Raw genomic sequence first — 23042 nt, forward strand, 5'->3', positions numbered from 1 at the left:
GTGAAGTGTTGAGACTGATCTGGGGAAAGTCAAACTTTGGCATTTTAAATATAATAATAATGATAATAATTTTAAAAAGTGTCACTCTACTTCTTAACCAGTTTGACATTTGGGATACTAATCTCTCTCTCTCTCTCTCTCTTCATTTTTTTCTTTTTAACAATCCTTAAAACTGACTAGTCTTGACTAAATTCCATGCTAATCCTCATCTTAAACTAATAATGACAGTGTGGTACAACACACCCACCCATGCCCACCCAGAACCCCCAATCACACAAACAAAACCATAAAGCTCGCCGTACTATGTGCTTTTTCTATATATTTATTACAGTTACAACAGAGGTCCTCATAAATAGTTGCATAAAATGTTAAAGCCACAACATTGCACATGATATGAAAGAAAACAAAATCCCAAATGAGTGCATTTACAGTATTTCATCCTGCTGTATACTGCTTGACAATTGGGTCAGCAAGCTGGGCACCAACCCAAAGTTCTTTTCTGGGGGGACAGTGACTACTGCCCCAAACTGAAGACCCGCACAGTGGTATACCACCATTTAGGAAGGAGGGGGGAAAAAAGGATGAGAGGAGAGGGAAAAAAATTACAGACTGAAGGCAGGTAACAGTCTATATACAAGTAAGGCCTACATTTTATCAGAGCAAAACGATTCATTCTATTTGTATGCAAAATCTTTTGAGGTTGGATGCACTTAAAAGCAGAGTCTGATCTCAGTGCACTGCTACGTGAGATACATACAGGCGAGGCAACTGGAAAGCTCTAGGACCAAGTGAAAACCAGATGTTATAAATGGAGGCTGTACCAATGGGCAGCCATTTTGGTGAGTCTTCTCCAGGCATGATCTGATTTTTGTTTAACACCAGTGCTTTAAACATAGGCATTTCTTCCTTGAATAAATCTTGAAAATGGTAGCTAAGTTCACTTGCAAAATTCAACTCTTGTTTATTAAAAAAACTATTTTTTTTTTGCAGAAACCTGAATAAAATACTGTTGCTGTATCGCTTGTGACTGCTTTTTGCAGAGTACAGTGCTATTGTCCTCCACCCCCGTGAAGTCTGCATCTCCAGTCCCCCGCGCCGCCCCGCGCGGGTCCCTGTGGAATGCATTTGCACACGAACATTCACTAGCAGCTGGTTGGCTTGGGGTTTGCTTTCCTCAAAATTCAAGTCAACAGCTGATTGGCAGGAGGAGTCTATCTCCAGTCTGATTGATTGGCAGGAGGAGTCCATCTCCAGTCTGATTGATTGGCAGGTGAAAGAGAATGAGAGAGAACTTCAAGCAAGGTCAAACTCTTGGCAAGAGCCTGCTCTGTAAGAAGTTTTTAATGCTACGGATGGGTCGAACATCATTCTGGTGTTTTCGCCGCTCAATGAACGAAGTCAGTCTGGATATATCAATGCTCTCAGCACTTTTGCCATTCCCCAGCTGCAGCCATTGCTCCTGGAGGGCCAGTGCAGCCGAGGGACGCTTAGCTGGGTCATCCTGAAGTAGGAAGCATACAAAATCTTTGGCCTTCTGGCTAACTCCTTTGAAGTAGTCATCTGGGAAACTAAAGTCTAAGCGGCAAATATTCAGGCAAGTTTCCTCTACGCTTTCATCCAGGAAAGGAGAGACGCCACTAAGAAGGACATAAGTGAGCACTCCAATGCTCCAAACATCTGAAGTGAGTGAAACAGGATTTCCAAGAATAATTTCAGGAGCTGCAAACTCTGGGTTTCCAAGTAACTGGTGGATATAATACGTGGTATTGAGCTGGACTGCATCTCCAAAGTCAGCCAGTTTTATTGTTGGCTTAGTGGAACTCTGGTCCACCAAAATATTTTCAGGCTAGAAAACATAAAAGCAAAAGTTAAAATGTCTTTTTTCAAGTCAGTCTAAGACACATTTAATGCTCCAACTTAACTGCTTCCTAGCAAGTGTGGTCAGCCCTAGAACATAAATAGCTGCCCGCTATAAGGATCACTGCAAAAGGCCAGCTCTGCAAAGCTCTGAGGCAGTCTTAACAAGGCTTCCCCTGACCAACCAGCAGGTGGGTTCTTGCCTATTGTAACATGCAATGCATCTGCTTTAGCTGTTGTAGCTGCTGGCACTACATTTTTTGCAGGAAATATAGCTCTGCCAGTTAATACTTCAGTTATTCATGACAGCAGCTTTGCAAAGCTTCACAGGAACTGTGTTTCAAAACTTAAGCTTAAGGAACAACAATTATGAATAGAGGGTGAATGAAGCAACTGTTCCATTTGTTTTACATCGGAGACAACAAAACCCTTGCATTTAGACTGGAAGACTGTAAATATTTGCATGATGCTTTCAACAGAATCCAGCTTTATTTGGAAACTCTTTCATGTAATGCAGCTGTACAGATGGAAGACAAACCCTGTTAGGAGACTATGGCAGCAGAAGATCCTGTTGGATGCATATGACTTCAAGAGAGCTGTCCCATTACTGGTGAGCTGAAAGTGGACTGATTTCTACAGTTCTATTTCTAAAGCTACTGCTGCTGTAGCTGTAATCTCTGCTAAGTAAGAGCAACTTACCTACAACTAGTTTTTAATTAATTCATCTGTATGTGAGACCAGAAAAAGTACCGGTGAACTCTTTATAGCACACTAGAAAAAATTTAATGGTATGAAGACCCAAACTGGTTCTGCTTGGAAAACAGAAGTACATGGAGTGAAGAGACTCGGGCTTTTTGCCTTTTCTCACCATGACCCCATCTGGCTAAAAAGACCCTGCCTACAAAGATGACTTGTCAATGCTAAAATTATTATTCATATACAGGCGGAAAAAAAAAAGTGTAAGGAGTAAGTTTTTAATTAATATTTACATTGAGACCTTCTCACATAGTTTTTTTAACTACAATGCATTAAACCTTTGTGGCTCAAGTAACACACAAAGGGAAGAACAAAGGCCCAAAGAAGCACCATTCATTTAGGTATTACAGCCCTCAAAGTGCAAAGATGAGAAACATTTTTGCAGCAAAAGAAAAAAAGCAGTCTCTTTCACAATAAACTCGATGCTTCTTGGGAAAGAAATGGATTTCTGGTGCAAGTTTATCAGAAATTAAATAAATACATGAATAAATAAATAACCAAGCAAAATTTCCTGTTAGCAATTGTTTCCAGCACAAAGGGCCACAACGGGCAAGCGAGCTGTAAGGAGAAAGATTAGGGAATTGAGAGTTTCTGCTTTGCTGCTTGAGTGACCTAAAGCATTTAGGAATGGAGCCCCAAGCCATTGGGGAGTCTTTTATGACCCTCAAAGCATTTCACAGTTCTCTCAGATGCAAGTTTTCTAGGAGAGGGAGATTTTTATGCCCAGAATCCCATTAGCACCTCACCTTTAGGTCCAAATGTGCTATTCTGCAGTTATGAAGATACTGCACAGCTTCCAGAATCTCTCCCAGGTAGAGTCTGATCTTCCCTTCTGTGAGGTTTCCCCATCGCACGACATAGTCCAGAAGGCGACCCTGGTCAGCCCTGTTGGAATTACAAGGGTTGTATTTTGGATTAATCCATGCATCAGAACTGAAAAAACCTCAAGAGGCTACAGACTACAGCAGTAACTGTAGTCTGCAAAACTTACAACACATGGGATATGAAGAGGAGATATCATATCTAGCTACCAGATCACAACATTCCTAATTCACTTTTGTGGCCATTTGATACAAAAATACTGTTGAATCTTCAGACTAAGATAATCATCCACATGTATATTTAATATCTCTATTTGCTCCCTTCTGAATATTAAGCTCAACATTTTAGTAATGCCATTAGACAACTGCAGTATTTTACTTAGGTACTTTCAAACTGCTACAAAATTTTAGAGCACCTTATTCATTAACCACCATAAATGCCCCAGAAAGTCAGCTGTAAAGTTGCATTTTACAGGTAATTTAAAATGCACACACATTTCTAACACTAGTATGTAGTTGGTGGAGGTCTCAAAGGTATCAAGAAGGCCAATGAGCTGGGGATGCTGGAGATTCTGCATGACTCCAAGTTCATGGGTAACCTGGTCTCGCTTCATCAACTTCTTATTCACAAACTTAGTGGCTACTGCTCGCTTGGTTCCCTTCTGGTCACACTTCTTAACGACAGAAAATCTGCCCCTGGAACACAACAATGAAAGGAAAGATTTAACCAAGAGATGCAATAAGGACATAATTTTACTTGAAAGATATACTCCAAAAGATCTAATTTTAATCTCGAAAAATTGCCCTTACAGAGAAGGTTCTGGGCATGAGAATTTTCAGTGCATGCGTCTAATACAAATTGTGACTGTAGAAACTAGACAGATATCTGTCATATCACACTTGCAGACAACCTGTCAGAGTAATAACCAGCTTTCAAAGGTCATTATAATGTTGGCAAACTGCATATTCTACATGAGTTATTTTGCCCATTTTCAGACTCCTTCTGTCTGTAGTTTTCATTCCCTAAATAAGGAGGTTGAGGAGAACTTCACTACAGAAGCACTGTCAGTCACTGTAAGGGATGCTTAAAAAATAAATCTCTTCATCAACAATACCCCTTCAGCCTAATTGAATTCTGTTTCTGTAGTGCCTAGTGCCATCTAGTGCTGGTAAAAGTTTTACTTCCACACTTCTATTAAATCCAACAAAATTCTGGACTTTTAGGCTCATACATTAAGTATTTATCAAGGAGAATTTAATTTTTGAAAGAGAAGTGAGTATTTTGACACAGACAGCTTTGAAGATCAGCATACAGAACGCACCTGCCAAGCTCAGCCACTTCACTATAGTGGGAATCAAAGTTGTCTTTCCAGATTACCATGATCCCATCACTTCCAGGACCTAAACAAACAAACAAAAAAGAGAAGGACAGGATGTCCAAGATTTAATACACTCAGATCTCTTGGCTATGAGGGGAATCACCCCATCTTATTAATCCCCGTATGACACACAAGGTGGCAGGAGGACAAACTGGATTATACACCAGGGCAGCCTAGCCAATGCAGTAGAACCAATTCTATAGTGGAAACAATTTAGGTTACAGTGGGAACTGTCTGTACAGGAATGAGTAACCTTAGCAAGCTGAGGGAAACAGTGAAAAGAAAAGACATCTTACATGATACCTCATAATCAATAATACACCTGCCACTGGAAAAAGAAGTGGCCAGGCTGTGTAGCAGCTACCTTAGAGAGCAACTCTTATTTTTCAGGAAACACTAGTATAAAGACCAAAATTTCCCTTTCAGCCTTTTCTATATATATTGCAACACACTGATCCAAGGGCTTAGCTGCTGTCTGTCTTGGGTCAGTGAGCAGGAAGTGCCTGAAATAATCATCACCTCAATACATTGTCAGTAAGGCACTTACTGCGGCTACCCACAGACAGAGCTCAAAGTGGCACCACTAAACATAAACACCCAAAAATTTCAGATGAGATTTGGAGGGTTTAAAATTCCAAGAAAGCAGCAAAGGTCTTTGAAAAAAAGGGAAGAAAGACTATATTTTGAAGAGGTTTGGGACAAATCCCCGTATCAGCTGAGAAACTTCGTGTCTTGGGGTTTTTTATGTGAGTCAGTTTGAGATAGACATTCTGCTAAAATCTATTAACTAATTCTCACCAGTGGAAAAATATATGGGCCTCACAATAGACTAAAGGACCCAGATGGCATCAATTGTTATGAGCTGTTTTGTAAGAAAATTTTTGATCCTGCTGTCTATATTTACCCTGTTTCTAAAATGGAGAATTATGAATGCTTAGGACAAGAATAAGTGAATGTATGAACACACTCCAAAATGTATCCCTATGTCATCAAACACATCAAGTAAAAATCTTTTTTTCCCTTTGCTGTCTGCCCCCAAAACACAGGCATTTTTTTATCTTTGCATGTTTCCTTTTTATTCCTCACAAACATTCAGGTTACCTTGCTTCAGGTACTGAAATAGCTCAACTGTAGATCAGTGATGCAAAGACAAGAACTAGTTGTATGTTCTTGTAAAAATTGTGGCTTAACAGTTCAAGCAAAGGAGAAAAATAAATTACAAAGTAATGCTACTCTTTTCTTATCTGTATACACTTAAGAAATTATGTTAGCATGGCAGCATTCACTGAGACTAAGCTAAGAATGCTGATGATAAAATATGATTTTATCAGTGTGTTCGAATGCACGTTGACAGTACTGTGGAATGTGTGTATGAACCTCTAATCCGTTACATCCTAAAACTGCATCTATTCCTGCTGAAACAGGCACTATATGACAGATAAAAAGGCTCATTATCAATACTCCTTTAACAAAGGGGTGCCCAGGAGCTGAGCTTTTCTTTTTACTGTTCTATGGGTACCAGGCACATCAGCTGTGTCTAGGCTTTAGAAGAAGGCAGAGCCAGGCCTACCTAAAACTCGTAGACTGGCGGAGGATGAAACTGAACCCATGTCGTTTGCAGCTATGCACGTGTAGATACCATCGTCTTCCGCAGTGACGCCTACGATTTTCAGCGACGCCTCTCCCAGGTCACTGCAAACACAACGGCAGCTGTTAACTTTACAGTAACTGCACAGACCTTAGGCTGTGAAAATCAGACAAAGTTAGGTTGATATTCTTCATACTTCTTATTCTCCAGCTCTTAGCTCTCTCTGAACATAGTAAAACACATCTCAGAAGCATCCACCAGAACCTGAGCACTTTGTGTTCATCCAGTATCTTGCAAGTCCTACAAAACACTAGAAAAACATCCTAACTGACACTCTGTCTCACCATGTCTCAGGCTCTACTGTTGAAAAAATCAAGTGCTTCCCCTGTTTCTTCCTGCTTCCTTTACCTACTTCAAGTTTTCAGAGGCCATATTGAGACAAATATCCATCCTTGTTCTTTCTGAAAGCTTCGTTTCCATCCATGACTTCCAGGGGGTGTCAGCTGATCTGTCATTTGTGCTTTCAGAGCATTCAGCCCTTGTAAGAGCCCTTCAACATAAAAGGCACACTTCACCACAGCTCTAGAGATCTCAGAATCTGGGAGAAGAGGATGGAAGGAAACTAGAAAGGACTTAAGTTTACACTCTGCTCCAGGGCAGAGACAGCATTAAGCTAGGTAATACCAGAGCAGAAAACTCTGCAGGCTCTTCCTTAATCTTTCTCACAGGTCAACCACCCTTTTTGTTTGATGCTTTGCCTTTAAATGTCTGCTTAAATTTTCCTCTATGCAGTAAATTTCTAGTAGTCTTTTGACTATATGCCATGGATATGAACAACAGATAATTTAATTTGCAAGTCTCTTACAAATGTGAATACTTGGCAAGTCCTCCCTACAGTTTTCACCTCTAGGCTCAAACCAATACTAACAACTAGTGTGTTGTTTTTTCACAATAATGCATATTTTCAAGATCTTTTATCAGACTTTCCTTTGGGTTCATCTCAGCTGCTGCAAGTCATTTTACTGACTGACCCAAACCTATTTGCAATGGTCTTCACCACACAATTTCAGGGAAAAAAAAAAGGTAAATTTTAGGAAACATAGGAAGATGACACCCTTCCCAGACTCAAAGAACATTTCAGGATTATTTCTAAAGATCTGTCAGCCACAGCCAAGATTATTCACTGGATATAATACTGTAATGAGTAACAGTGAATTAAACCTAGCAAATTTAACTCTTACACATCTCACAACAGCCCTGGATGCAGTAGTAAAGCTGCCACATTGCCTTTGTCTTTCCATTAAAAAGAAACAACCCAATGAAAAGAAAAAGCAGGAGCACCAAAAGTAAAGAACAGTATAACATGTCATTAAGTTTTCACAAAAGAGCCCTTCATTCTGAATTAAGAGTATAATTCATAAATGTGACATTTCTTCACACTGAAGTTACTCATTAAACTACATTTTCTGTATGTAAAAGATGCTTTTTCAGAAAAAAAAAAATTAACCTGCAGCTTCCTATTCCAAAATAACAGTCTCCTGAAAAATTTCTCCTGGTGTTTGAGTTACCAGTTATTCTGTTATGTTCTATCATAGCAAAGCTAAAAACAGAGAAAAGTGTTAATATCCACGCTTCAACAATGAAGTGTGATGTTGTCACATCAACAGGAAGCAGAGGCTTCTTTGCAAAACACAGTAGTGTGATCTGAAAGTCACTGATGGAAAGAAGGGACTGGCAGGGTCTGTCACAGTACTGGCATGTCACAACACACTGGTCTGTTTCAATGACCAGGTCAGTGTGACAGACCACAATGGTTTCTGCAATAGCTAATGAGAAAGAGCAGATTAATTTTATTTTGTTTTTAAAAATCAACTGATTATAACATTTTGTTACCTTAGCCATATGCAGAAGTTACACAACATTTCTGGAAAATCTCAGTGATGATACGTTTCTGTCTGAGAGCAACCCTATCCTCATGCCTCAAAGCCAAACGCTGTCCCACACCAGGGGTGCAAATTAAGAAAGTCACAGTTTGAGCAGTTCCTGTTGACCATGGCACAAATTACCTGTAGGAAATGCTGTGATGACCGTCATTGCTCAGTGTATTGTGATCAGGACCTTTCCAAGTAACTGAAGCCTTGGGGCGACCACAGACTTTACACCTAAGCACGATGGTCTCTCCTGTCTCACATGTTACCTCACTCAATGGAATTATAAACTCTGGGGGAACTGGAAAAAGAGAAGTAATGGCATTAGGTAAACTTAAGTAAATACATTTAATTTCTATTCCTTGCACTGTTTTCTATTAGATGAAGCAGTACTTTAGATTCCCAAGGTGTATTTATCCCCTGCCCTTGGAGCACACCAATGGTTAGGCCCCTTGCTGGGGCTCTACAGAGCCAGTAAATTTTTCTCTACGTGAACTTGGACACAACACTACTGCTGTGCCACAGATAACTCTGAAGCCTACCATGGTGAACCAAACACCCAGTTTATGCTAAGTGAGGAAAGTTTACACTGAAAAGTATTTAAGGATGTGCTCAGTTAGGCTATCTTTATATCCAGGCAAATTTGCAAAAAACACTTCATCCTCTGAAGCACTGTAGTGCTTTCCCTTTTCCACAGGTGAAACTCAAAAACTTGTTTCTGTGTATTAAACTAAAAGCCCAGTTTGGCTCTGACCCCAGTGGGCCACCATCTTTGTCCTGATCTGCTTCTGCAGTGGAGAGGTCCTGAATGTTCCCTAGGGTGCAAGATTGAAAATAAAGCAGCTCCAACTCCTGGCCTTGTTACTTTGCAAATTCAGCAAGGCCCCACTTCCATGCAGAACACATCATATGGTCTTTGTGTTTTATGTTGTTTTGAACTTGTGAACAAAAAAGTATTTCCTGCATCTTAAAAAAGAAATATGACTTATTTCATTTTACCTTATCTAAAAAGAGCCCATATATATTTTTGTAGAAAGCACACAATTCCTGACATAATTCATATCAAGTAAATAATGTTTTAATCAAATTTATTGACTGAAAATTTTAAAAATTAAAGCAACTTACCATCATAAATGTAATTGGGGTTGAGAAGCTGGAAAGGAGAAATTAAAGAATTAATGTCCTGATAATCTTATAATAACTTAAAGAATGGTAGAAAACCAAGCACAGAGATGGATTAAAGTTAGCTGTACCTACAGAATCCAAGAAACATCTAAATACCTCAATTTCTGCACCACTCTATTCTTTTTCGGGTATCTTTTTTTTTGTATGATGCTTTCAGGTTCGAAGGTTCTAATTTCCTGTTTCCAGATTTGGCAGAAACTGTCCACTAAAGTCACTGCTGCCTTTAATTCCTTCCTGTGAAATTCTGACAGAAGCTACTTTTAAAGAAATCCCAACCCAACTTCTTTTGGAAGTGACACCTTTGTAGACTTACTTTTACAGAAACCTTGTTGGCAAGTCCTTCTCGGGATTTCCGATAACCATTTTCTAGCTTGCCTTCCCTTTTGCCGTCTTTATCTTTTTTCTCAGATTTCTTCCTTAATCGGAGTGCTGTGTGCCAAGACGTTGACTTCCTGAACACAGAACACGAAACTCTGATCAATTCTTTTCAACTCCCTGTTATGACCTATACTATCTACTTTCACGTGCCATTGGAAAAGTAGGTCAAAATGTTATTTCTATGTATTAAAGTGTAAAATGAAATACATTAGGTATTCCATAAGGAATGCCACCTTGGCTAAAACTGTGAACAAGCTAGTAATGTAGTCTGAAGTTCAGTATTCCTTGAAATCATTGCTCGAATGGTAAACTTTCTATATGAAAATGCAAACTGGCAATCCAACGGAGCAACTAACAGTATGAAGCCCATACCAAATGCAGCCCTACAAAAGCTTTACACAAAATTCAAACTGAACTTGGATACAATTTCTTCCATTGCAGGGGTGACAGAGTTGTTCCTAGCATACAGTAATTTTCAACAGGTTTGTGGCTTAAAGCAGATATCTAGGAACTCTGAAATCTTGTTTTATTTGCACAAACATTCCCTGTTTTCCCAGACAAAAGTGTCTAGACTGGCAACTCATTCTATCAAATAAACAAGTTAAAATAAATGATTTCTGCTCTTAGATAAGGCATTCTTTTCCCAGAAGACTAGGCTATTGAAACACTTTAATAAAGAATATGTGCTTCTGGGATCTTTTTCACTAGCTTTATTTTGACGGTTGCTAAAGGACCTCTCCAGTACTTGTTCTGCTTGTTGCTCATTTAATTCTCCATGATCACATGAATTTTTGGCCTTAAAGGTTTAAAGTCTTCTCTAAATTGGATGTTTTCTTCCTTCCTCCCCCTTCTACTCACACCCAGGCACTCACTTGATGGTTCCATCAGGGTTGTCAATGATGATTGCACTGGTATGCCCCAAGACATAGCCGGGAATCCAGCCCTCGGCTGCGGGGCACTGATCGGTGGCGGCTCTGAACACCAAAAACATGTTCTGTTGGTTGCTGGCTAGAATCTGCACGACCTCTCCTTGGTAGACATTTATCTCATCCTCCTTCACTGCCGTGTAATCGTGTGTCACCAGCATGGTGGAGATATTGCTACTGCTGCTACTTTCACTCTGCAAGCATCAGTCAGAAGCAGAGAGAGCAGGAGGGAAAAAAAGAGAATCAAGTTTAAAACTCATGAAGAAGACAGGCTGTTCTTGGACTGCTACATTACCTACCTAATCCAATTGGTTTAAACTGTAGTCAAAGAAAAGAGCAATGTTTTCTCTTGTACAGCTGCCTGTGTCTGTTTATCTTTGTGCATTAGTCTGAAATTTGAACATCTTTTTGTAGTGCTGCTCCACAAATTTATCAATACAGTTACTCAATATAATTTCCATTAACTAGGAGTCACTTTATTTATAAATCTCAACTTGTCTTCCTTTCAGGCTCCGACACTGAACCTTGCATCTTCATCAGGCATCAAAACTACAGTACAAGCATGTAAGACAGTTTTTCATGATCTTGTAAGTTCAGTTTCCAAATCATAGTCATTAGCTCATAATCACTGGAAACTCCAACAATGAAAAATACATGTAGTCTTTCCTAGCACTACCTGTCAGATCTCAGACACTGCCCTTGTGCACACAAAACATGACAAGCTACAAAAGAACAAAACAGGGTTTTGACAGCATCTCTCAAAAACCACAAGATTTATCTCTGCTTGCATCTGTATGATCAGATTTATTCTTTTAAATGCAATGAATGAAGTAAATTACTGAAATAAGAAATTATTAATTTGACAGTCAAAATAGACCCACTAAACTGTAAGAATCCCTTCTAATGGATTAGTAACTAAGATAGCTGAGCGTTGTTACCTGTTTATCATACACTTTCAACTACTGTTCATGATTTTGTTCATTTCCCCAGCCAGCATTTGTGGAAAGCTAATTATGGCTGAGAAGGTGTACATTCAAAATCATATTACTTGAAGAACAAAAAGCCTACTGCTGACAACAAACCTACTGGAAATTATTATTTTTTTAAAAGTAAGACTTACTTTGTCCATTTGCATCTATTCCTTATACAAGGTTTAATAAATGGAAATGTGAAAACTATTATCAGATTACAACCTACTCCCGCAATAATTATTTCTTTCTTGAAACAAGTTTAAACCAAGGTGAATGGCCTATTAATGATGTGGCATGAAATGTGTGTGTGTGTGTGTGTGTGTGTGTGTGTGTGTGTGTGTGTGTCTGCCTTTTGTCTCTGTTCTTACTTCAGACTGTTTCAGGTCACTCAGTGCCAGAGAGGGCTCACTATTGCTCAGTAGAAGCTGAGCTGAAGAAGGAAATGAGTACCCATGTCCTGGGTACCCCTATTGCTTATAGAGCAGAACCACACTAGTGCCACTCATGTGCTAGTAGCCACTGGAAAGCTTGGTACACAGGATTAAAACAGCATTTTTTTTTTTTCTCAAAACTGTCAAATATTTCTCAAATATTGAGGAGATACAGAGGGGTTCAGTTAACAGCCTGGTGCACTGGGAGCCCTGAACACTGCGTTCTCTTGCAATCTGCTAAAGGCCTTGAATAAGTCACTCCATCCCTCTGTGCCTGTGCTTCCCTAAGGACTCTGGCTGAGAAACCAAGACATTTGGAGTGGAACAGCCTCAGATTACTAATTTCATAGCATGTTTAACACCCTGATGCTTGGAGTGCCAGTGACTCTGTACATTTTATTCTAGCTGGACTGTTATATTCAAATCAGTGACTCAAAGCTTCTTTTTTGCCATATTAGAATGATGAAGCATATGCTACCTAAGTGAGAAAGATCTCACTGTGGATTTTAACTCTACTAAAGGATATTGACATTAATTTCAGATGCTGTATTTCCAGTGGGAGAACTAATTTTTTTCTCTATTTAGAAGATGGCCTGCATGGCCTTTTGTATTAGTAAGTCCTTTCCATGATTCAGGCAAACTGAAAACAGCTGAACCCAAGAAATTAAGTCTCATTTTCAGTCATTATTTAAATTAGGATGACAACTTGCTACACTCTTTTACCTAGATGAAAAACAACTCTATTCAAAAAAGCAGCTTTTGTTGACTCCTCCTGTTAGACTTTCAGGGAAAAATGAAGGAAAGTTGCAGTATCAACCTAAGCCTCAAACCTTGCCCCACACATTATTCCTGAACATACTGTTTCTTAGGATGCAGCAGAATTTCTCTAACTGCAAGACTGACCTTTCTATAACATAACAATTCTTTCTGACATTTAAGTCTTGTAGGATCATAATAAACTCTGAATATTTCTTATGTTCAATGGGGACAGTTAAATCTGTTAAATAAACAACTGTCTGGTAACTACTAAGTGACAAATGTTCCTGAGAATGTGTTTATACCAGAATTCATTCTCACCACAGAGAGACAGCCTTTCCTTTTGCCTTCCAAGGAAGTAGTTATTCTTGCATAGTAATGTTTTCTTACTGAAAGTACTTCTGGTCATCACTGACCTCAACTATGGGATTAGAGGATCTACAAACAAAATATAAAAAGTTCCTCCCATATTCCTCAACTAACAAAACCTAATCTTTTTTCTTCTTAGAAGTAATTTGTCCTTAAATAATCTATATACTAAATACTATAGCCATATGTGCATGGGTATATACATACAAAATAGTTAAATTAAAATAAACCTTCACAACCCATTTTCTCCAGCTTGTTCAATGTGGTGTAGAATCCTAATGATTGGTCTAGAAATGAGGTTATAAATGAGGATTTATGGCTCATCTCAATTACCAAATAAAAGAGTTACAGAGCTGTAAACATAGAGCTGTGAAGCAGAATGCACGCATTCCAACATTACGTTTTATAGTGAGATAAAAACAAGCAATGGTGTCTTTGCTGAGATAGTATCGAAATCCAAATGTTTTGAAAATTCGGTGCCATCCCATCTTTCTCCTTCTCCTTTTTGAATGCAGCAACCTGAATTAGTATTATGCAAGTACCACCATCTTAATTCACCTATTATGCAGTAAATGCAAAATACTCAAATTACCCCAGATTTTGCATTACATTACATCACATTTTGCTAGACTGAAGATAAACACAAGACAGAGCTAAATCAAATAAAAAGCTGAAGGAAGATCAGGATAAAATTACAAAACATGCAAAGCATAATTTTTTTTCTTCTGAAGCTATTATAAAATTAAGTGTAAGAACTAAGAAGTCAAGAAAGCTTTGTGTGTTAAACAGTTCTATAAAGAAACACATGCATTTAAAAAAGGTCCAGCAAGTTAGGTGATTTGCAGAACTGGTATTGCATACCATTTGTGAGAGAGTAGAAAAACAAACATTCATGAACACAATGCTTAGTGAGAAAAAAATCATATGTGAGTTATAAAAGAAAGGCACCATAACCCGCCTCCATGGCAAATGCCTCAACATTTTTGCTTTATATTTGCACATGCCCCAGTGCTGGCTGCGTTGCTTTCCTGGTGGATGTTATTAGGAATAACGTAGATTCTGTTGACAGCCTGGATTTCTACACAAACAAACCAGGTGCACACTAAGAGGCTGAGTCTCCAGAAAACCGAAACCAGTTCTTCTTACAAAGGAGAAAAGACAAGTGGAGCGGGTAATCGTTTTGGTTGTAGTAGAAGTAGGATTATTGTCGCTAGGTTTTGTTGGCCTATTTTGAGTGGATTGCAGAAAGCTTCCTTGATCAAACACAGGATTTAAAAAGAGATTGATGTATAACAACTAAGGCTGAAAGGAGAGGGGGGAAAAAATAAATTAAGAAAAAAATAAAACTCAAGCAGGCCAGGGAACGTAGATGTCTCCACGAAGTTAAAACTCAACAGGACAATGGTGGCAAATTTGTGCGTGAAAGGGAAAAAAGCCCCAAGGCAATCTGCCAAAATCCTGAAGTCAGATTTAAGTGCTGGCACAATGCATACCCCAAGGTGCTCTGGCTGCCACGCTTCAGCATGTTAATTATGTGCCTTCAAATTAGAGACGAAAAAAGCAAGGACAGCAAGTTAGTAGGTATAAGCCTAGTGATCTATATTTTCAGCAGAGGCAGAAACTGCATCTAATGTTAGCAGTTGCTTTTGTGTCTGTATGCATAGCCATGTTGGCATGTATACACACACACAGGTAGACACTCTTGGCTTTTTAGTGCGCAGAAGATACCGGAACAGTTGATTATTTCAGAGCAGAACAGCACCGGAGAGCCAGAAGTTAGTACGGAGAATGATGGCAACGCACAGAAAGGGAGCATGGAAGGTTTTAGAAGAGCTCGCAGGACAGAGGTGCTCCGCTCTTACCCCATTACTCTGGGTGGAGTGAACTGACTGCTCGCTGGTCGAGGAGCATGTGCTCATGCGGTCTGTGTCCTTGCTGTGTGAAGAGTGGCGGTGGACCTGCCGCTGGAGGGAGTCATTGTCCCCAGGGAAAGTGAAGGAGCCAGGGCGGCTGGCAGGGGATGCTGGGATGGAGCTCCAAAAGGAGCCCTTCTGCAGGGGGCTGCTGGGTGGAAAGCTTTCCTTGCCAAAAGGAGAAGGGAAAGTCGTGGACAGAGGAGAGTTCATTGGAGAGATGGCTCCTGGCCTTGGCTTCCCAAGCGTCAGTGATCCTATGCTGTTTCTTGTTCGACTGTCCTCTGAGATTCCACGTGAGTCTTTCTGGGCTCCATCAGCTGAGCCAGAAATGTTTCCTGCTGTCTTCCTGGGACTTTCAATAACTTTCATCTTGGGAATCTGTTCAGCTTCTCTCTGAGGACCATCCGGCTCTGCACTGGGAGGGTGCCTGTCTGGCTGGCTCAGGCCAGTTTCTAAAGAAGTGTTGTAGTGTGGCAGGGAGTGATTGTGAATGGACATACCTGACATCTTGTCTGCCTCTGCTTGGGCCGAGGCTGCAGAGGAGACCAGGACTGGGGAATGGTGTCTGACAGGCTGGGGGATCCGGGATGGCCGGCTACGGCTGGAGCTGGGGATGCCAGTACAGCTGCTGGGGCCGCCGCTGTTAGCGCTGCCGCTCCCGCCGCTGCCGCCGCCTCCGCCACTGCTGTGGTTCCTCTGGTACTCGATCGGGGATGTCAAGGCTGCAGTGGGGGCGAGGGGGGAGGCGGTCAGGGGAAAGGGGGCAGGAGAGGGAACAGGAACAGTTTAAAACAGACATGTCTACTGGCAAAAGGGGGAGTGCTGTTCAAATAAATTTCCTTAGCAGTGGAAAGACGCCACAGACCTCAAGTCACTTTTCTGCATCTATCTTCATGACCTGCTGCATCTACCTATACTAAAGATTAAAAATCTAAAACTAAGAAGATCTCTTCCTCTAGGATCACACTGTCAGCCAGCAGCCAAGTTGGAAAAAAACAGGTGTCACTCCACATTCTCTGCTTGTTGTTACTCATTATAACCGTTTAAAAAAATCTAGGTTGGAACAACAACCAATAGATATAAAAATAGAGCAAAAACCTTTTAGTGTCACAGAGGACAATACCACCTTCTACTTTTCTCCTGCAGAATCTGAATGTTGCTGCCACACTAAGATGCAACAACAATGGCCACCAAAATAATAGAAGCAAAACATATTCTGGATAGATGCCTAAAATTCTACTTGGGTTTAGCCTTTAAAGGCTTGCAGTTGCTTAAAAGGGGTACACAAGCTCTCAACGGATGGCACCTATCTTGATTCACTCCTACAAAACATTTGGAAAATTTCACCAAGAGAACACCATGTAAATTCAGACTACCACTCTTATAATAAATGCAAGCATCTGTTCTGAAGCAGAAATGAGGCACATATCCCCCAACTGTTCTGTATTAGCTCAGGAAAAAGGCAACTTGCAAAACATTTCAAAGCCAAGAAAAAAGAGATGAGCGAAAAGTCATCCAATTATGAACTTTCAGTAAAAGAAAATAATTTACCATTTAAAAAGTTGCGCTGGTTTTCCAAAATTTGGTTAATTTCATGGATCCATAACTGGCGGACTCCTGGACTGGCAGAATGCAAAATAAAGGTCTCCGTGACATCGCCCGTTCTTGATGTTAGTGCAAATTTACATGGATCGCTGTCCACATTTTCCTCCAGAGAAAGGCAACTCACCTTCATGAAAAGAAAATAACATGTATATTATGGGAAACATACCTTTAAAATCTCTTTCTCAGGAGTGTAGAGTCAGATCTTTAAATGATAACCACTCATTCCTGTAGTAAAATAATAGCATGAAATGAAGTTACTTAATTCCAGTAAACTAAGAATTAGTGTACAGCTTACTGACACGCTGTGCCTGAACAATCTCCAGCAGGTCAGCATGGCCCAATGTTCTCCACCCCTCACTTTCCTTTCAGATTAGTTAAAATGCTGAGCCTGCTATGGAGCTCTCTCTACCACCAGCCCCTGCTAAAGGCTTCAGCTGCAGATAGAGCAATGCCTTGTACCTGGCTGTTCAGCCAGAGCTATGAACAGGTTCAGGTGGCAGGCAGAGCACCAAGGCAAATTAGGGGAAGCAGGGTCCACCCAAAACACTTCATGAGGGCTGCTGAGTTCTAATATGATCAGGTTTGTTCAGGAAAATCTTGAAGTGGGGAAACACTTACTTTGTTTGAGGAATATCTAAGAAGGTCGCACTACTTACAAATGTTATCTACATATTTGGGTATTGGAAAGGATACAAAAAGAGTTATTATCTCTACTTGCAATGACTTTGCAATGTGGTATACACACAGCACAGAGCTGAAAACTAAACTTCGTGAATACTTGTCCAGCACTTTGTGCCAGAAGACCTGCTTTGATAGGCTTCACACAGGAGGCATCAGAGTACTGGGATCCAAAGATCTCCACCTAACATTGGAGTGAGAACAAATTCAGTAGGAAGTAATTTCAGGAAATGACTGGCACCTCATTGTGCTCTAGGGTTGCACACCTAGCTGTCACTCTTGACTGCCCACAGAATGAGAAACTGTTACCTTAGCAGAGTTTGTGCAGGGGACACAAAAGACTCACACACAACAGTTACCTTGATACTGTTTTTAAACAAGAATCCGGGCATGGAGAAACCTTTCTTTTTATCTAGCAGCTCACTGAAAATGACAATCTGCTCAAACAGGAAGACCCGTCTTTCCTTGCAGCGTGGCAGAAGTCCTGCATCCTGGTCTGTAACCAAGAATGTGTCCTGGAGCAGGAGCTTACCCTGGGCTACAATTTTACCCTACACACAGAGGCAAGAAAAAACACATTTAGTGAAGCTCTTTGTTTCTTTCCCCACTCAACCTTTTTGAGCACAAGTTCATGACAAATAGCTTTGTGTATTTCCCACCTTCCAACTGTTATTGACCACTCTATATTCATTTCTCCTCCTATACACAAGATATTCTTGTGCTCTTTCTCAAAAATACCAAACGTCAAAAAGAAAAAGAACCACACACACAAAAAAAAAAAAAAAACAAAAAAACCCCAAAAAACCCAAAACCAACCAACCAATCCCAAACCAGACAAAACAAAAAAAAACCCAGATCAAACTCCAAAAATCCACTCCACCCTTTTCAATTCATCCTTCATTTTGAGGTTTGGAACACTAAGGCTTTAGTTTTTCTATTCTGAATAACTCCAGCAGTTACTCATATAATCTTCCAGGGTGCTGAGTAGGGGCAGATCTCAAGTTCATGTCTGCATCACGCAATATAAAGAGCTTTGCAAGTAAAACATGTGACTGTGGCCTGCCTGATGCATCTTGCTTTAGTAGCCAATTTCCATCTCTTCTAGACTTAGCAAAACAAGGAGGGCTAGAGTTGCCTCAAGTACATGATGGACATTAGTGACTCCTCCTTTGTCTACACTACTGAAGTCAGGTCTGCTCACCTGCTGATCACTGATTATTTCACTGTTTTGCAAGCCTTTAGCCAATAATGGAACTGTAGTAAGACTGGCCCTTTTTTTGATTTTGCACAAGGGCTTTAACTTGTGAGACTGATACAGCAGGTAATGTTTCCCAGGAAAAAAGTCCTTGGCAGGGCTAAGACTCGATTTTTCACTTACTGCTTTTTGCACCAGCTAACCAGATAGTGAAGAAGCACTGCACACATTTCTCCCCACAGTATTAATGATTAATTTCTAGAGAACCTGACAAAATCTCTAAGCAAAACTCCAGTCAACTTACATCAAATCCTTGCAGGCGGCCAACATTCATCATGTCATTACACCGTTTTGGTACTATACACATGACCTCTACAGCTTTCTGTTCAAAACAAAAAAAAAGTCAAAGCTTTATTTTCCAAATGAGTTAGCAGCATAAAATTTTGTTTAATTTTATATGGTTGCTTTAGAACAGAAATGCAAGAAGTAAACACTTATAATCGCTTTCTCAGGAAAATCAGAAAAGGAAAGTGACTCTGCCCAAACAAAAGTTCTGAGTTAAAAGAATTCATATCACTAAGAGAAAATGTCTCAAGTACCTCTAGTTCTGTTGTGTCAAGATTAGCTTTTTTAGAATACTTGAGGAAGTCCTGAAAAATAAAAAAATATCAAGTAATATTTCTTTTCTCATTAATCATCAACAAGAAATCTTAGAAAATCTGAATTTGATAGTCTCTATCAGAATATGACAGACTGCAGAAGACAACCATTTGGATTTAACTCATACAAAAATATATGCTAAGGCATTGACCGCCGTGCTACACGGGGTTGCTCTTCAGTAAACACCTATGTGATATTAAAATGATTGCAGGTGTAGTTGGAAAAGCTGTGATGAGTCCCAACAACTTCTATCATGTTTACATCTGGAAACAGTTGAGAGCTCCGTCTCCCATTCCTATGACACTGGTACAAATTTTAAACATCTCCATGGCCTAAACATTTTGTCTTTAACTGTTAAAATTAAAAACAAATTTCTGCCCAAGCCATCTACTGCAATTTTTGTATCTGAATGTGCTCAGAAAAGAATCATAAGGGCATTGCTTACAAATCTGGGTTCTGTTAGGGAAAGGGGTGGGAAAACATCAGCATTAAAAATTTTCTTAAAAAAGAAAACCTATCTGTTAACACATCTATAACATATCTATTAACACAACTCATTCATCTCAACATCCCTTTACCTTTAGTAACAGCTGGTATTTCATAATTCTCTGCACAGGTTTTATTAGCAAATCTGTGAGCTGAAGTCTGTGGCCCAGGCGTTGCTTTAGATCCTGAGAGTTGTAAAACAAACATTTTTGTTTGTTCAGTTAGAAAGACCCTTGTTTTGTTGAGTTAGAAACAGTATATGTATCAGTATATGGAGATAAATACATATATATATATATATAAAAACAAGGATATATCAGTATTAATTGTTATCACATCAGAAATTGGCAAAAGTAAAACAAATATAATCTTTAGTTAGCAAAAGCTGGAGTCCTTCCCCTAATCACTGTTGCTCCCAAGGTATTCCCTTCTGCAAGCATCTTTCACCTCTTTCTTGACAAGGCTTCAGAGTGAAATATAATTTTTCAGTCACATACAGCCTATTTGCAACAGTGATTTCTGCTTATCCAGAATTGCTATTTATTGCTATATAAAATGCACTGGTAACTGCCTGGGCTAAGGCTACTAAGGATAAGACTCTACTGATTAATTAATATCTTGGACCTAACCTTTAGTTTACATCTCTAGGAGTCTTTATCAGATTTGAGAAATCAGAACAGAAATGGCAAGAAATTGCCATTTCAAACATTAACAACAATATCTGCTGCATTTGTTTTTTTGGTTTTTTTCTGGTTTGATTAACAGATTTGATAATCCTTCACCTCACATATCGCCTCTCATGAACTTACCTCAAAAAACGTATCAATGTATTCTGAGACAATGTGCTCAGACTTTGGTTTGTTTTGGCAGTAAACTATGTACATGTGCAACCTTCTCTCCTAGAGGAACAAAGACACAAAATGATACATCATTATCAAGAAAAACACATGAAAGATTAAAATGGAGTATTATTTTCAGAAGTATGGCAGTTTATATGTATGAACTTAAAAAGACTCCTTAAAGGAAAAGAAACAGTTACATATGCAGAAATTACAGACCTGAAAACACATTTATTTGGGAACATTATTATGATTTCAGAAAGGCAATGCAAGTGAAAAAAATTCCCACAGCTATAAATCCTCCTGAAGGACAGGTGTTCAGAGATGATAACTCAGCAGGTCCCACAATAAAGTTAAGCATGAAAATGGTTCTATTTTTCTTTCACCAAGAGCCATGGAAGGTTTGACAAGATGACCCCACAGTGATCCATTCCAACCTTACCCATTCTGTGATTCTGTAATGGAGCCTTTGAAAGATAGTACTTTTTATTCTATTTTAATAATGTGATTATTATTGAAATTTATTAGAATAATTACCTTCTCCTGTTTACATGTATAAAACAGTTAGGAGAAAACTTTCATGTCTTTTATTTAATATTGGCTGTCCTACTGGAGCTTGGATGGGGACGTAGGTGATGAAGCCTGGAAATGGAGGCACTAGCATATTTTTATCTCTGATCCTTTATCTTGTGAATGCGCTTTTAACACCAAAGCAACAGAAAAAGAGAGAGGAAATAACTTCTGCCTTTAAGATTTATTCTTGATTACTGACATTGCAGGTTAAGAAATACAGACATACCTCCTCCAAAATCTTTCCTATCACTTTGCTAGGATTTGTTTGGGGTTAGAGGCTTTGCTTCCCAGAGACTTACAGAGTACTGACCAGTGAAGATAAAGAGTAAGAAAGAAATGAAAAAATAAGAGGGAGATTGGAAAGGACACAGGACACAGATTAAGAACAGGAACTGAATCATTGTGCTCTAGCCGATAGGGTTTTGCTAGAGGATGCTGTAATAGCATCACAGCTTGCCTTTCCATCTGCAGTGGTAAAGGTGCCTTTCAAAGACAATTCAATTACAAATAATACCAGGAGAAAGTAAAGTAGTAATCAGAAACAGGGAGAGCTACTTCCTACAGGTTTCCCACTTTGCCAGCAACAAATTCCCATAAGGGGAAAGAATACAGAACTAGAACACACTCAAACTGAAGAAGAATGAGCCTCTTTCCTATTTTTATTTCTTATATTCCATGCTATTGCATGAATATCTGGGATTAGAAGGCTTCCCTTGCACCAAAGTGTAACTGAATAGAGAAATGGGGCCCACATTCACATCCCCTCTCTGTAAGAAGGTACTGGGGACAAAGACTACAACATTTACTTCTTCTATTTATAAGCTCTTAAAAGCTACCTCTCCACCTCTTACAGGTGAAGAACATTGTATAGCACTTTCTTAACTGTGTTGTACTTAACAGTCAATCATGTTGGCCAGCAGCAGCGATAGAGTTTGCCAAAAAAGACGCTTGTACTTACATGTTTAACAAACAGGGATCCCAGCTTTTCTGGATCTTCAAGGCACTTCTCCAACTCTCCTAAAAAGAAGCTGAAAATAAACAGAATAAATACTTTTTTTCTGACATCACACATTATAGCAACAGGTAATTGCAAGGCAAAGTGGTCTTACTGCAAGGCAAGACACTTTTGTGTCCCCTGTCAGCAGCGTTGGATATTAAGGTATGTCCAAACTGACAATGGTAACAGTGTAATATTTCAACAAAGCTTTTTAAAAGGACATGCTGAATCCATGCCAAGATGAAAAAAACACCTGGCATTCACTATTAAAATTATTAAATTATATTGATTGAAAGCTTTCCCCTTCCTAAACTGAATACTTGAGATGCTAATACTGACTTGCTAACCACCCCAACAAATTCTTAAGACTGTATTGTTAGAGAGAAAGCAATGTACAAAGTTATGTCAATATAAGAGATCCTCAGTTGAAGTGTTTGCTATATATATATTTATATATATATATATAAATCTATATATACACATGCATCCTTCTTTAAAGCGAATCTTCACACTAACATTTGTAAGCTGAAGTTACATTTCCTACAACTCAAAGCACAAAACCAATTTCATTTACCTTATATCTGAATATCTGAGGAAATAATTCCTAAAGTCAATCTAATACTTTTTAGGTACAATACGTACTCTCTGTGCCAGTCATAAATCTGGTGAATGTTTCCAAATACAATCTTGTCTTTGCCTTTCATATCATCAGGTACACCATCTTCCTTCATAAGTGCCATATAACCCT

At 39.3% G+C, this 23042-nt stretch overlaps 1 protein-coding gene across 1 annotated transcript in view; it reads right to left on the minus strand.

The window, feature by feature from the left end:
- Nucleotides 1-302: 302 nt before the first annotated feature.
- The window catches only part of TRIO (trio Rho guanine nucleotide exchange factor), a 244294-nt gene continuing 221554 nt past the window's right edge, over nt 303-23042 (minus strand). The window contains exons 40-57 of the mRNA XM_066559737.1: nt 22937-23040; nt 22256-22325; nt 20695-20784; nt 19978-20070; nt 19339-19389; nt 19044-19121; nt 17904-18095; nt 16813-16990; nt 15208-15983; nt 10765-11012; nt 9828-9966; nt 9455-9482; nt 8468-8630; nt 6384-6505; nt 4757-4835; nt 3930-4130; nt 3360-3498; nt 303-1846 (exon numbers count right to left, since the gene is read on the minus strand). Coding sequence (XP_066415834.1) covers nt 1304-1846; nt 3360-3498; nt 3930-4130; nt 4757-4835; nt 6384-6505; nt 8468-8630; nt 9455-9482; nt 9828-9966; nt 10765-11012; nt 15208-15983; nt 16813-16990; nt 17904-18095; nt 19044-19121; nt 19339-19389; nt 19978-20070; nt 20695-20784; nt 22256-22325; nt 22937-23040 — 3294 coding nt within the window. The 3' untranslated portion in view covers nt 303-1303. The remainder of the gene's footprint in view (nt 1847-3359; nt 3499-3929; nt 4131-4756; nt 4836-6383; nt 6506-8467; nt 8631-9454; nt 9483-9827; nt 9967-10764; nt 11013-15207; nt 15984-16812; nt 16991-17903; nt 18096-19043; nt 19122-19338; nt 19390-19977; nt 20071-20694; nt 20785-22255; nt 22326-22936; nt 23041-23042) is intronic.

The sequence above is a fragment of the Molothrus aeneus genome, chromosome 1 (assembly GCF_037042795.1).
Source record: "Molothrus aeneus isolate 106 chromosome 1, BPBGC_Maene_1.0, whole genome shotgun sequence".
In the NCBI taxonomy this organism is placed as follows: Eukaryota; Metazoa; Chordata; class Aves; order Passeriformes; family Icteridae; genus Molothrus; species Molothrus aeneus.